The 13,492-nt window shown below is 36.4% G+C and overlaps 1 protein-coding gene across 4 annotated transcripts in view; it reads left to right on the forward strand.

Annotated features, from left to right (window-relative positions):
- Positions 1-13,492, forward strand: part of LPP (LIM domain containing preferred translocation partner in lipoma) — a 680,491-nt gene that overhangs the window by 288,931 nt on the left and 378,068 nt on the right. For all 4 annotated transcript variants that reach the window (XM_047788612.1, XM_047788637.1, XM_047788629.1 and 1 more), the window contains one exon: positions 9,165-9,277. In XM_047788612.1, the coding sequence (XP_047644568.1) occupies positions 9,165-9,277 (113 nt within the window). The remainder of the gene's footprint in view (positions 1-9,164; positions 9,278-13,492) is intronic.

The raw sequence follows: 13,492 nt of genomic DNA on the forward strand, positions 1-13,492 counted from the left end.
TATAATATAGAGTTATAATAAAGATCATTTATAATAGTAATGCTATTCTATTTATCAAGCATGTCTATTTATCATATGTTCTCTATATACTCTCTAAGACAGAGAGCCTGCCCTCAAGATGCTTATGGTTTAGTAGGAGAAACCAGTAGATGCACAGTTAAACTAACAGAAAGCAGAATATATGCTTCAGGTAAATCAGGAAGGAGCAATATGTTAAACAATAAATGTGAATTATAGGCATGCATTTTTTTGTAAAGTGAAATGGTTCATTCATTGAAAGTGAAATGGTTCACTCTGTCCAGATATATAAATGGTGAAATAAGTTAAATGAGCTATTTAAAGTGTTTTTATTCTAAAACCACACTGCCTCCAGCACCATCACCCTGTTTTTGGAGGGAAGGTAAATTTCTTGTCTCAATAGACATCACAAGATGATGTCCCATCTCTATAAAGAAAAGGGGTATTTTTAGAATGGTCTCTCGACACATTGATATATATATATATTTTTTTTTTTTGCCAGCTTCTTATTTCAGTTGCAAGATTTTTCATTTCCCTAGACTGTTGCCTCATGCTCTGTCCATGGCATGAATTTTTTAACTTTTATTTCATTTTTAAACTGAGAGTATTTCACTTTTTGGTGTTGGGGCTGATGGTACCTGAGTAGCTGATAGAAGATTGATGCTTAGGCTTAAATCATTGACTTATTTATTTTGAATGCCCATCTTTGGAAGTCAAAATATATGGTGTGGTTTGTGTTTGAGTGGGAATTACTATGTTTTTGTAAGACAACTGACACTTGGTAGGTTCAAAAACGCTGTTTGGTTTTAGTCCATTTGCAGAACCAGATTGTCCTCCCAATTTCATATTATTTGAAAATCATTCAGTGCTTTTCAACTAAGAAATTGAATTTGCTTTTCAACAAATGTAAACCACTATGTGATAGAGAGATATAGTATGCTTAGATATGATGCTCTAAGATGTTTTCCTTCATACAGACTATTTATTTGTAGTTAAACCTGAGGACTGTTGAACAAAATGAAGACTCAGGGATTCTGTATTAGCTAGATATAGAGTGAAACTGTCCATCTGAAAATCAAGGAGACTTCATCTACTTTAAGATAATCATTCTTCCTGCTTTTAATTTGTGAATCTCAAAGAGCATTTCAAGTGAAGTTATTTAGAAAGATGACGGAGACATTACATTTTGGCTTGGGTAAATATAGTGGTGCATTAAAATTAAACACTGGCTTAAGTAGATTCTGCAATGCATTTCAAAGTATCTTCCTTTTGATTTTTAAAAAATGCATGCCTATAATTCACATTTATTGTTTAACAATTAAACCAAAGGAAAAGGCATTAAAAAACAACACCTTGTCATCCCATGAGCTATAGACAGCTATTGTTAACTTATACAAAATGTTTATACGGAAATAGTGCCCTATTATAAACACTATTCAGTAGCCCACAGAAATAGTTATTCATGTTCTTCTCCAAGATACTCCATGACTCACACCATCACTAGATATAAGTCTTGGTTTAAATATTACCTCCTTGAGGCATTTCCCAAACTTTCTCTTTAAAACTGCAACCTTTCATCATCACCCTAGCAGTCCCTTATCCCTTCCTTGCCCTATTTATTTAAATAGTACTTATCAAGATTAGATATTAAGTATGAGCCAGGAGGGGAACTCCCTTATATACTCTTAAGTTACTTCTTTAGTAGGATAATTTATTAGAAGTGGCATTATGGATCAGTGTATAAATATTTTTGAGGGTTTTAATACCTGTTGCCAGATTTTCTTGAGAAAAGTTTTATCTGTAACACTTCTATTTATATGTAAGTAGCGTCCAAGAGTGCTGAATTTCTTATACTATCTTGTACTAATATTGCTTCATTACTCTTTTTAATCTTATTCCTTTTATTTAAGTTCCATGACTTAACAAAGTAAGTACTTTTGGAATCAACAAATTGTTTTTTAGTTAAACAGCAAAAAGGATAAGTGGAAGAAAAATAGAAAGGTTATTTTTATAACATATAATTTGGAGTTCCCATCGTGGCTCAGTGGTTAACGAATCTGACTAGGAAGCATGAGGTTGCAGATTCCATCCCTGGCCTTGTTCAGTGGGTTAAGGATCCGGCATTGCTGTGAGCTGTGGTGTAGGTTGCGGACGCGGCTCAGATTCCGCGTTGCTGTGGCAGGTGGTGTAGGCTGGTGGCTATAGCTCCAATTCGACCCCTAGCCTGGGAACCTCCATATGCCGTGGGAGCGGCCCAAGAAATGGTAAAAAGACAAAAAAAAGATATATATATATATATATATATATATATATATATATATATATATATAATTATATGCAATTAAAGCCTCGATTCCAAAGATGTCTAGCATGGGAACTAAAGAATTGAAGCTAGTTAGTCCACATCGCCTATCTTCTCATTTAAAGGTGAGGATGTTCCATTTGACGGAGGCAATGTTGTTGCTAATTTGAGGACAGTGAGAACAAGGAACTGGGGATGCCCAGCCTTGCCCTTGTGATAATTATCGCTTCTGCCAGAGAGTTCTTAAAGGGGCTTCACACTCAAGGAACAGAAGCAAAATGGGAATTCCATAACTGCTTCATGAATGTTTAAGCTCTCCGAGACAGAGGTCTGCGGTCACACTGAGATGATGCCTAGGCTTTGGCTCGGAATGAGCAGGCTTTTTATCCTATCTCTCATATGAAAAACATGTTGTGTAAATTAGGGCAGTTCCTTTCATGTTTTTAGTTATAACCAATGGGTAGTAAATAGATTAAGAAGACTGGAAGATGATGCATTAGATGGATCTTATCCTCAAGAGTTTCTTAACTTCCGTCATATTCCCAGTATTTCCTGGTAGTTTTTAAAACCTTATTCAGCTCACATTTGCAAATGACACATTTCTAGGTCCTGACGAGACTCTTCTTTGAATCATGTGTATATGTTACTTTAAAATTATAAGTGGGTAAAACAATTACAGGTTCAAATTTTTATATAATGGGAGTTCCTGTCGTGGCTTGGTGGTGAATAAACTCAACTGGTATCCACGAGGACTCGGGTTCGATCCCTGGCCTTGCTCAGCGGGTTAAAGATCTGGCATTATCCTGAGCTGTGGTGTGGGTCGCAGATGTGGCTCAGATCCCACGTTGCTGTGCCTGTGGTGTAGGCCAGCAGCTGCAGCTCCGATTCGACCCCTAGCCTGGAAACCTCCATATACTGTGGGTGTGGTGCGCGCGTGCACACACACACACACACACACATCAATAAAGAAGACAAAATTTTTTTTATAATGAAAAGTGAGCTTCCCTTCTATTCTTATTCCCCAGTTGCAAAATTTAGCTTCTTAGAGGCAACTTGATGTTACTGATGTCCTTGGAATCCATGTAAAAGATACTCCATGATAATAAGGCATATATGCATATATATCACCACACAAATAACATTTATCTGCTCTCCTAAACCTTGAATACTTTGTTTAAAAAATATTTTACTCAGTGTGCTTTCTGATATAGTGTTCTTCGTGGCACATGTGATATGGAAACTGAAGATGGATCTGAAGGTAGAATTGTAAATAAAGTCTTTAATACTTGGTTTCATAAATTAAAAAATAATTGCCTCTCATGTATGAGGAGAAAGCTATAATTGTGACATAACTCAATCATCTTACAGAGATTGTCATTCCTGTTACATTTGATTTCTCTTCTCCCTTGCTCTCTTTACTCAACTTTGTTCAGAGAGCTTAATCTTCTCAGATTTGGTTTCCTCTAATGAATGGGCAAGTGTAGACTCAGCTGCCCTTTTGTTCATAAGTGAAAAGAAAAAAATGTCATCTCTCATGTACATTGTCCAAATCACTTACATATAATTTACATTAGCAATGTTCAGATTGTGGATTGAGACACTTTTATGGGTCACAGTCACCCTAGTGGGTCACAGACAACACCTTTAAAATAAATAATTGAATAGAAAATGTCATTAGGCATTACATTGAATAACTGCGGTTTCTTGAAACAAGGGTTTCCCTTACTTCCCTTCCTTTGTTCCAGATATACATGTGCTTATATATGTCCAGGTAGTAGATTTGTGTCACTATATAAAAGGTTATTTCTTTACACTACATTGTGGTAAAAAAATAGTTCAGGGTCTCAGTTTTAACTGCTTTGATCCACAGAATGACACCACGAGTGGATATTGTTATCCTCAATTAGTCGATGAGGAAATCTGAATCTGAGATGATAGCATTGTCTTTTCCAAAGTGAAGGACAGAGCTAGGATTTGTACTTTACGTTTTTGAGCTTGAAATTTTGTACTGTTTTCTTTGTAACATATTTCTTTTCTCTATTAGTTAATGGAAAAGAATAGATGTACTGGAAGCTTATGAATTGGTCACCATAATTGCTTTTTATTGTGTGTGTGTGTGTGTGTGTGTGTGTGTTCCAACCCAGTATCTTTTGTACTCATAATTTAAATTCTTATTTTGAGGAGCTCATAAGTGATTTTATCCACACTCACCTTAAAGTTTAGATTTTTCTTAAGAAAAAAAAAATCTCTATTTAAGAAAGTTAGAGAGCCAATACTGCTAGCTGGAAGAACCCTCGAGCCACACTCTTCCTTGCGCAGTCCACAGATTTACATCCACATGACCTGGGAACATAAGTTAGAAATGCAGAATCTCAGGCCTCAAATCAGGATCTGCATTTTATCCAGATCTTTTTGGTGATTTGAACATTGATATTTGAATAGCATCTAAGGCATTAGGTAATATTTAAATTTTTTAAAATGTTTTTAAATTTATTTTTTTGGAGTTCCCACTGTGGCTCAGTGGGTTAAGAATCCAACTATTATCCTTGGGGATGTGGATTCGATCCTTGGCCTTGCTCAGTGGGTTAAGAATCTGCAAGCTGTGGTATAGGTTGCAGACACAGTTTGGATCTGGTGTTGGTGCAGCTGTGGTATATGCTGGCAGCTATAACTCTGATTCTACCCCTAGCCTGAAAACTTCCATATGCTGCAGGTGTGGCTCTAAAAAAATAAAGTAAAATATAATAAAAATAAATAAGATAAAATTTATTTTTTCAATTTAATTTAAATTTTATTTTCTATTGGTGTATAGCTGATTGACAATGTTGTGTTAGTTTCAGGTGCACAACAAAGTGATGCGGTTATCCATATACATATATCCATCCTTTTTCGGATTGTTTTGCTATGTAGGCTATTACAGAGTATTGAGTAACATTCTCTGTGCTATATAGTAGGTCATTGATTATCTATTTTATATAGAGAAGGGTGTATATATGTTAATCCCAAACTCCTAATTTATCCCTTGCCTCTACCTTCCCCCTTTGGTAACCATAAGTTTGTTTTCAAAGTCTGTGAGTCTTTTTTTGTATTTAAATAATTTCATTTTTTTTCAGATTTCATATGTTAGTGATATCATATGATATTTGTCTTTCTCTGAATTCACTTAGTATGATAATCTCTAGGTCCATCCATGCTGCTGCAACTGGCATTATTTCCTTTATTTTTTTTGGACGAGTAATATTCCATTGTACATTTATACCACACCTGTGCTTTTTGGCCATCTGCATGTCTTCTTAGGAGCAATATCTATTTATATTTTCTGCCTATTTTTTGATTGGGTTACTATTATTTTTTTATGTAGAGCAGCATGAACTGTTTGTACATTTTGGAGATTAGTCCCTTATTGGTCCCTTCATTTGCAAATATTTTCTCCCATTCTGTGGGTTGTCTTTTTGTTTTGTTTATTGTTTCCTTTTCTGAACAAAATTTTTTCTGTTTAATTAGGTCCCATTTGTTTATTTTTGTTTTGATTTTTATAACTTTATGAGGTGGATCCCAAAAGATCTTGCTGCAATTTATGTGAATGAGTGGTCTGCCTCAGGTCATTTTTTTTTAAAAACATCAATTGAGTGATCACATGGCTTTTTATTTACTTAGTTATTCTACCTACATTTATTGAGGGATAATATGGCCCAGGCCTCATGCCAAGTGGTGGGGGTATAAAGATAAATGATGGGAGGGCTCTGCTTGTTAGGTTCTTCAGTTCTAACTAGGAGCGAATGATCACAAACACAAAAGATGCAATCAGGTCTTACAGATGCTCTAATAGAGTTATGCATGAGACATGAAAGGGGCTGTTACCTAAACCCGTGTGTATAGGTTTACTTCATTGATGATCTGATGATATGACTTAAAGATCTTGGAAGCAGTTCTTTTTACTTGGCAGGTTTTAATTGTTTTTTTAGGGCTGTTTGACCAAATGAAGGCCACTGATTTTCTCACTTCTGGATGCACATTACAGTTATCTGGGTTGTAAAGGAATATGGACATCTGACCCCTCCTCCTCATTTCCTTTCCCTATCTTCAATGTCCTGAATGCACTGGTTAGAGGTAGGGTTTAGGCAGCAACATTTTTGATAAGGTTCCTTAATGATTCCTGTATGTAGCCAAAGTTTAGAACTACTGGGTGGAATTAATGAAGTTTTATGACACTTATATTAAGGATATAGGGCAAAGCAGTCTCCAAAGGTGCACACCTTAGAATGATAAGAGAAGTAGACATGTTTCCTTCTATATGACATGTCTTTGAACCTTCCAATCCTGTGGGGTCTAAAATAAGAACAATATGGTACTTTGATTAACGCAGTGGTTCTTCAAGTGTGTCCTTAGGACCAGTAGCACCAGCATCATCTGGGAATGTATTAGGAATACAGATTATAAGGTATTGAATCAGAGCCTCTGGTGATGGGACCAGCAATCTGTGTTTTAAACAGATCTTCCAGGTATCTTAGTGAGCTCTAAAGTTCCAGAATCACTGCTGAAAGAGTTGTAGGAATAAAAGATAGCCTAGGAAAGTCTTAGCACAGTGCCTGTTGCATAGTGAGAGTCCAAAAACCAGAATACTCTAAAGGTTGTGTGTTTGACTCCTTGGTAGGCTGAATATGGCTAGGAGCTAGATTTGATAGCTGTTGGCTACTCATAAGGCAAATGCAGCTCAAATGAACAATCTCGAATGTATATCAGCACAACTAAGTCACCAATCCTTCCACTGCGAAATTTAGACTCTTTTCTGAAGACCTAAGTTGAGACGTTTTAGCACTATCCAAAAGTGACTCATTGAGTGATAGTGAATAGTTCCATAACACATCTAAAATATTATTTTTAAAAGGAAAAAAAATAGAGAAATTATTTTCTGTTTTTATTTTTAAAATGAAACTTTCCTTTTCTTATTTGAATTTCTTGCAGAAAGTATTTAAAAAGATTCCATCCCATGAACCTATAGTGATGTTGGGTTTCCTGGCACCCTAAAGCCTGGATTGTACATAGATCTCCAAATTGGATATTTCTTTTTTTTTTTTTTCCCACTGTACAGCAAGGGGGTCAGGTTATCCTTACATGTATACATTACAATTACATTTTTCCCCCAGCCTTTCTTCTGTTGCAACATGAGTATCTAGACAAAGTTCTCAATGCTATTCAGCAGGATCTCCTTGTCAATCTATTCTAAGTTGTGTCTGATAAGCCCAAGCTCCCGATCCCTCCCACTCCCTCCCCCTTCCATCAGGCAGCCACAAGTCTCTTCTCCAAGTCCATGATTTTCTTTTCTAAGGAGATGTTCATTTGTGCTGGATATTAGATTCCAGTTATAAGTGATATCATATGGTATTTGTCTTTGTCTTTCTGGCTCATTTCACTCAGTATGAGAGTCTCTAGCTCCATCCATGTTGCTGCAAATGGCATTATGTCATTCTTTTTTATGGCTGAGTAGTATTCCATTGTGTATATATATCACATCTTCCAAACAAATTGGCTATTTCTTATTCCTACTTCTCCTAATCTGTCCTGCACATACTTTTAGATTAGTTTTTAGTAAATCATATTCTTAGAAGTGTTTCCTTCTCCGAAATCCTTAATGGATCCTCACTGCATGCATGTGTGATAAAATTCAACCTCTTTGCTAGATGTGTAATACACTGAGAAGCTTATTTTTATACTAATTTTTATAACCTACTAATGTTATTTTACATTCCTTTGTTTATACTATATCATACCTCGCTCTTTATTTTCTAGACCCTGATTTTTTAAAATTTATTTTTACCATTATGCCTTTATTTCCCTTTCTTTCTGCCTAGCATGGACTTACTCTACATCATAATGTTCAGGGGCAATTTAAATGCTCCAGTAAAGCAACCTTGTTCATCCAACTGGACATAGCTTCCTTTATCTTAACTTCCAGAAGAGTTTATTTGTAGATCTTAATAAATTCCATCTTTTGTTACCTTACCTGTTTACATATTTTTTCCTCCTCTACTTGACTGAAAATTTATGAGGACCAACACCAAGTCTCATATACCTCAGTAATCTACCGCCCAAAGCACCTTCTCTGTTTTGGCTAAATGTACTCTACATTTACTTTTATGTCACTTTTAAGTATCAAATCTGGTTCTCATTCTCCTGAAAGTTAAGACTGCTAATTAAAATGAGGAGAACTAAAATAGGCAATAATTGCTACACAGGACAGAAAGTCATGTATCAAAGCCAGTTAGAAAGCAGTAAAATGCCAGCTGATACAGATCTTCCTTGACTTGTGATGGGGTTAGATCCTGATAAAACCACTGTAAATTGAAAATATTAAGTCAAAAATGCATTAAGGCACTTAGCCTACCAAAGACCACACCTTAGCCTAGCCTACTTTAACATGCTCAGAACACTTATATTTAGTTTCTGATTGAACAAAATCATCTAACATGAAGCCTATTTTATAATGAAATGTTGACCTTCTTATGTAATTTATTGGACGCTGTACTGAAAGTGAAAAACAGAATGTTTGTATGGGTACAAGAATGGTTATAAGCATATTGGTTGTTCACCTTGGAGATTGCATGGACGACCTGGAGCTATGTCTGCCTGCCTCTGCCCAGCATCACAAGAATATTCTCCCTCATATGGCTAGCTCAGGCATCAATCAAAATTCGAAGTATGTTTTCTACTGAATGTCTATTACTTTTGCACCTTGGTAAAGTTGAGAAATGATAGGTCGAACCATTATGAGTTGGGGACTCTATATTTTTTAAGTGCCGTGAAATTGCGTCTGTATTTACTGCATTGTGTTTCCTTTCCATAGGTGATTTTCCTCCACCCCCACCTCCACCTCTAGATGATTCCAGTGCTCTCCCATCTGGATCTGGAAACTTCCCTCCTCCACCGCCCCTTGATGACGGTGCTTTCAGGGCACAGGTAGGATCTGTGGTTGAAATTGTGTTTATAAGCCATGCTAGGAATCATGAATTCTGAGATTGTTTCTGTGGTGGATAAACATTTATCCAGAGCCTACAGAGAGCTTTACAATTCACGAAGAGCTAAGGCACTTTAATGCAAAATGCCCAGCTCAAGCTTCTCAGAGTTCTGCTGGCTTGCACTCTGAAGCCCTGGAAATCCTTTTACCTGCTAATTTTATTTCAAAACTGAAAGCCATTCTTTAGGAATGCTATTTGAGAAGTCCACATTTTCTTGTTATCCTGGGGACACACAACGATGCTTTTTTATTGCCTCATTTCTCTATTCACAAATGTTGCATTCTAAATGAGTAAAGCTGATATTTTAAGGCTCTGGTTGGTCACTGTGGGTACTAATTGGTCAGCAACATCTTTCTAGCAAAAGCAGTAGCAAAAATTCTTAGGGTTTTCCCTTCTGAGTGAGGTCAGGCATGCACAGTATAGTTTGTACTGACTCTTCAGAAGTATTGTGCTCCAGGGAGCTTTGATAGCATAGTGACCCAGAGCTGTAGTCAGAAGCATGTAGGAGCACTGCTGACCAGCTGCCGCTGTTTAGGCAGTTAAATGTCAGTTATACCTGGAAGGAAAACTAAATAATAGTCAGAATTATTCATATTTTTAGAGGTGATGTTCTTACTATAGAAATGTTAAAGAAAAAATTATTATTTTTTAGAGAAATGTTGGCCAAGTTTGGTGAATGAGATGGAATAGGGTTTGGTGTTTGATTTAAAATAAAAAGAATAGGGAGCTACTGAATGAGAATATAGGTGAGAAAATACTAGTTATGAGTTGATAATTGTTGGGTGAATGGAGTTTTATTTCATTATTTCTTCTACTTTTGTGTAAGTTTAAGATTCCCCATAGTACATTTTAAAGAGGAAAAGCCATAGAAAGTAAATGCTGAAATAGTTTAGTGCATTTTCTGGCTTGCTTTCTTTTAACCCTCTTCTTGAGGGAAGACAAAGGAAGAAATCATTCATTCATTCAACAAATATTTCTGTGCTCTGTGTCATCCTTTATAGCACTAGGAATTCTATGGCAAAAAAGACAGACGGGGTTCTGCCCTCATAAAATACATATGTTAAAATGTTCATCAGAATGAGATCAGTGCTATGAGATCAGGTCATGGGAAAGGGAAAGAGATAGGGCTTACCCTATCAAGAAGGTGACACCTAAACACAGACTTGGAGGACAAGAGGAAAGAATGAGCCATGTGGATGTTTTGGGATGTATGCTTTCATATAGCAGGTCTTAAGTAATAGAATAAGCTCTTCCTATTATTGGTCAGTTGAAATTTATAAGTTCCAGTTATAACCAGTAAGCTCTAATTAAGTTTGGGGACCAAGTCTTTTAAAGGCTATTAAAAACAGTATGTTTTAGATATATATGTCATTAATTTCTACATTTTATCTTGCCGTGGCTAATAAAATCAAAGATCACTTGCCAGAAATGGATAAGACTCCTACAACATACATATTTATTTTATGCAACAGGTAGATCCCTTGGTAAATAAAAATAATATGATTTTCATTATTTTTAGTCATTTTTTATTAACAATTAAAAAACCCTTAAAGTTTGCTTCTTATATTCCTTTGCTCTCATTTTGTTGGGGGCTGATCTTTGTGTATTGTTTTATTTATACAATCACTTTATGTAATCTATCTTCCTTGAATAGCTATGAAACTATCTTTGTAAACATTTAAAATCTTAAGCTCTGAAAAGTGTACTTGACCTTGTGGTGGAAGACTTGCGTTTGAACACCAGTTGAGCCATTCTTTCTAGCCACATGATCTTGAACAGGTCACACACTAAGGCTCAGTTTCTCTATAATTAAAAATAAGGTACTGTATTACTTCTAATAATTAAATGAAATACAGATGGATTTGAAAGTGCTAAACTATAATCACTGTACAGACATTTTGATGTTATAATTGTCACCATATAAAAATAGCAAGAGCAAGAATAATAATAAGCCTTCCCAAAGGGTTTCATTAGGAAAAATTCAAACATGAGACTTTCATAAAGTTATAAAAATTCTATTTCTTTTCTGTATGGCCCTTGTCTTGGTAACTATATCCAAACCATGACTTTGTTTTTGACAAGGAAGGAAATAAACAAAAAGCCTGTTGCCATGTTGGCTTGTGTTCTCAGTAAAACAGAAGGAAGAAGGATAAAAAATAAAACAGAGTTTGCCAAATGGAAAAGGGCAAATCTGGTAGGAGAGGCATGTTGTTATTGAATATATGGAAAATTATCAGCAAGTTCAAAAGAAAATGGGTGTTTCCTCTCCTTGTGTGACAGTGATGTGATGTGATAGAGGCTTGGACCCACTCTGGCCATATTTGCCCCAGCTTTAGATATGACCTGCAGTGGAGCCCCAAGGAATATAGTCACTGGAGAAAATTTTGCGCTTTTTCCTCTCAGCCATGGTGAAAACTCCTGTTGCCAAGTCCAAATTATAGCTGGTAAATGTGTGTTTTTATGTAGAAGTCTGTTTATGTTTCCAGCCAAATTTTCAGGTCAGAGCCAAAAGAACCTCTACTAACTGTGACTATAAGAATTATAAGATTTTCAGAGCTGAAAGAGACCTAAGAGATCATGTAGTCCAACCCTGGCGCCAGGCATCTAGTTACTGCCTTTTGAAGTACTTGCTAAGTGAAATGATTTCCTCTCTTTGCAAATGGGGAAACTGAGACCCAAGAAGGTGTGGATCCTGTGGTTCCTGACAGAGCCCTTTTGGAAAATCTTGATTCCCGATCTGCCCTGCCTCTCACTGTGCACATGGTTTTGCTTGAGGCCTCTCAAGGCTCTGAGATTTAGATGAGATGAAAGGTTTATGCACTTGCTTGGAAGGACCAAATGTTTTTGGAGTTTTGCTTGACTCTAAATTTTTGATGTGTGCTCTAATTTTTTTTCCTTTGCAAAATGTGAATATTTAGTGACAAGATTTCTTGTTTTGAGGATCCTCACTTTTATAGGTAAAGATGAGTCTAGGATCTTTTTTTTTTTTTTGGTCTTTTTAGGGCCACAACCTCAGCATATGGATGTTCCCAAGCAAGGGGTCAAATCAGAGCCATAGCCTCTGGCCTACATCCCAGCCACAGCAACGTGGGATCTGAGCCATGTCTGCAACCTATACCACAGCTCAGGGCAACTCTGGATCCTTTACCCACCGAGAGAGGCCAGGGATTAAACCTGCATCCTCATGGATACTAGTCAGATTTGTTTCCACTGAGCCAGGACGGGAATTCCAAGTTTCGGAAAATTAATGAGAGATTTTTTTTTTTTTTCTGTTATTATCTGTTTGAGCTCAGCGTCTATAAGTTTTGGCGTGACCATTTAACTGTCACTTTATTTATCCTTTTGCTGTTCATTCATTTATGATAAATTGAATACATTCTATAAGTCAAACACATACACTAGAGATATTTGCCTTAGAACTTGGCATCATGGTTCTAGCTCTGAGTCTCAATCTTGGGATTCTTAGCTTTGTTTGATCTGATGCCACAGTTGGTAATTCCTTTCTGTTTCAGCCAGTCAAGGGGCAGATATGTAGTGTTGTTTAGAATAGTTTTAAAGCGGGAGCATATGTCATAGAATTTGCAAGGGAATTAGAGACCATAACTCAAGGGCCTTTCCATTGTTTGAATCATCTAATTCTTTTCAATTTAATAAAATGTGTATATGTGGCTATTACATGTGAGGCAATGTTGATGGCAAAGGAATAGATCAGGTAATAACCTCTGGTGCAAGCTTGGGAGATGCATATTTAGACAAATTCTAAAATAAAGTGTTTCATGGAAAATTATGCTTCAGTCATCATGTTTCGATCAGAGGTACAATCTTAATTCCTGTTCTGTGTTAGAGGATGGGGGTAATAAATTACCTATGACTAGAAACATGCAAGTAGGATTCTTGGAAACAATTTTGATTGAACTGAACTTTGATGACCAATTAGGATCTTAATTTTCAGATGGGGGAATGGCTTTATAGGCAATAAAGTAAGAAGAACCCGAATATTTTTAAATTTTTTTTTTTGTCTTTTTGACATTTCTTGGGCTGCTCCCGCAGCATATGGAGGTTCCCAGGCTAGGAGTTGAATCAGAGCTGTAGCTGCTGGCCTACCCCAGAGCCATAGCAACGCGGGATCCGAGCTGAGTCTGCAACCTACACCACG

Source organism: Phacochoerus africanus, chromosome 1 (assembly GCF_016906955.1).
Source record: "Phacochoerus africanus isolate WHEZ1 chromosome 1, ROS_Pafr_v1, whole genome shotgun sequence".
NCBI classification, from domain to species: Eukaryota; Metazoa; Chordata; class Mammalia; order Artiodactyla; family Suidae; genus Phacochoerus; species Phacochoerus africanus.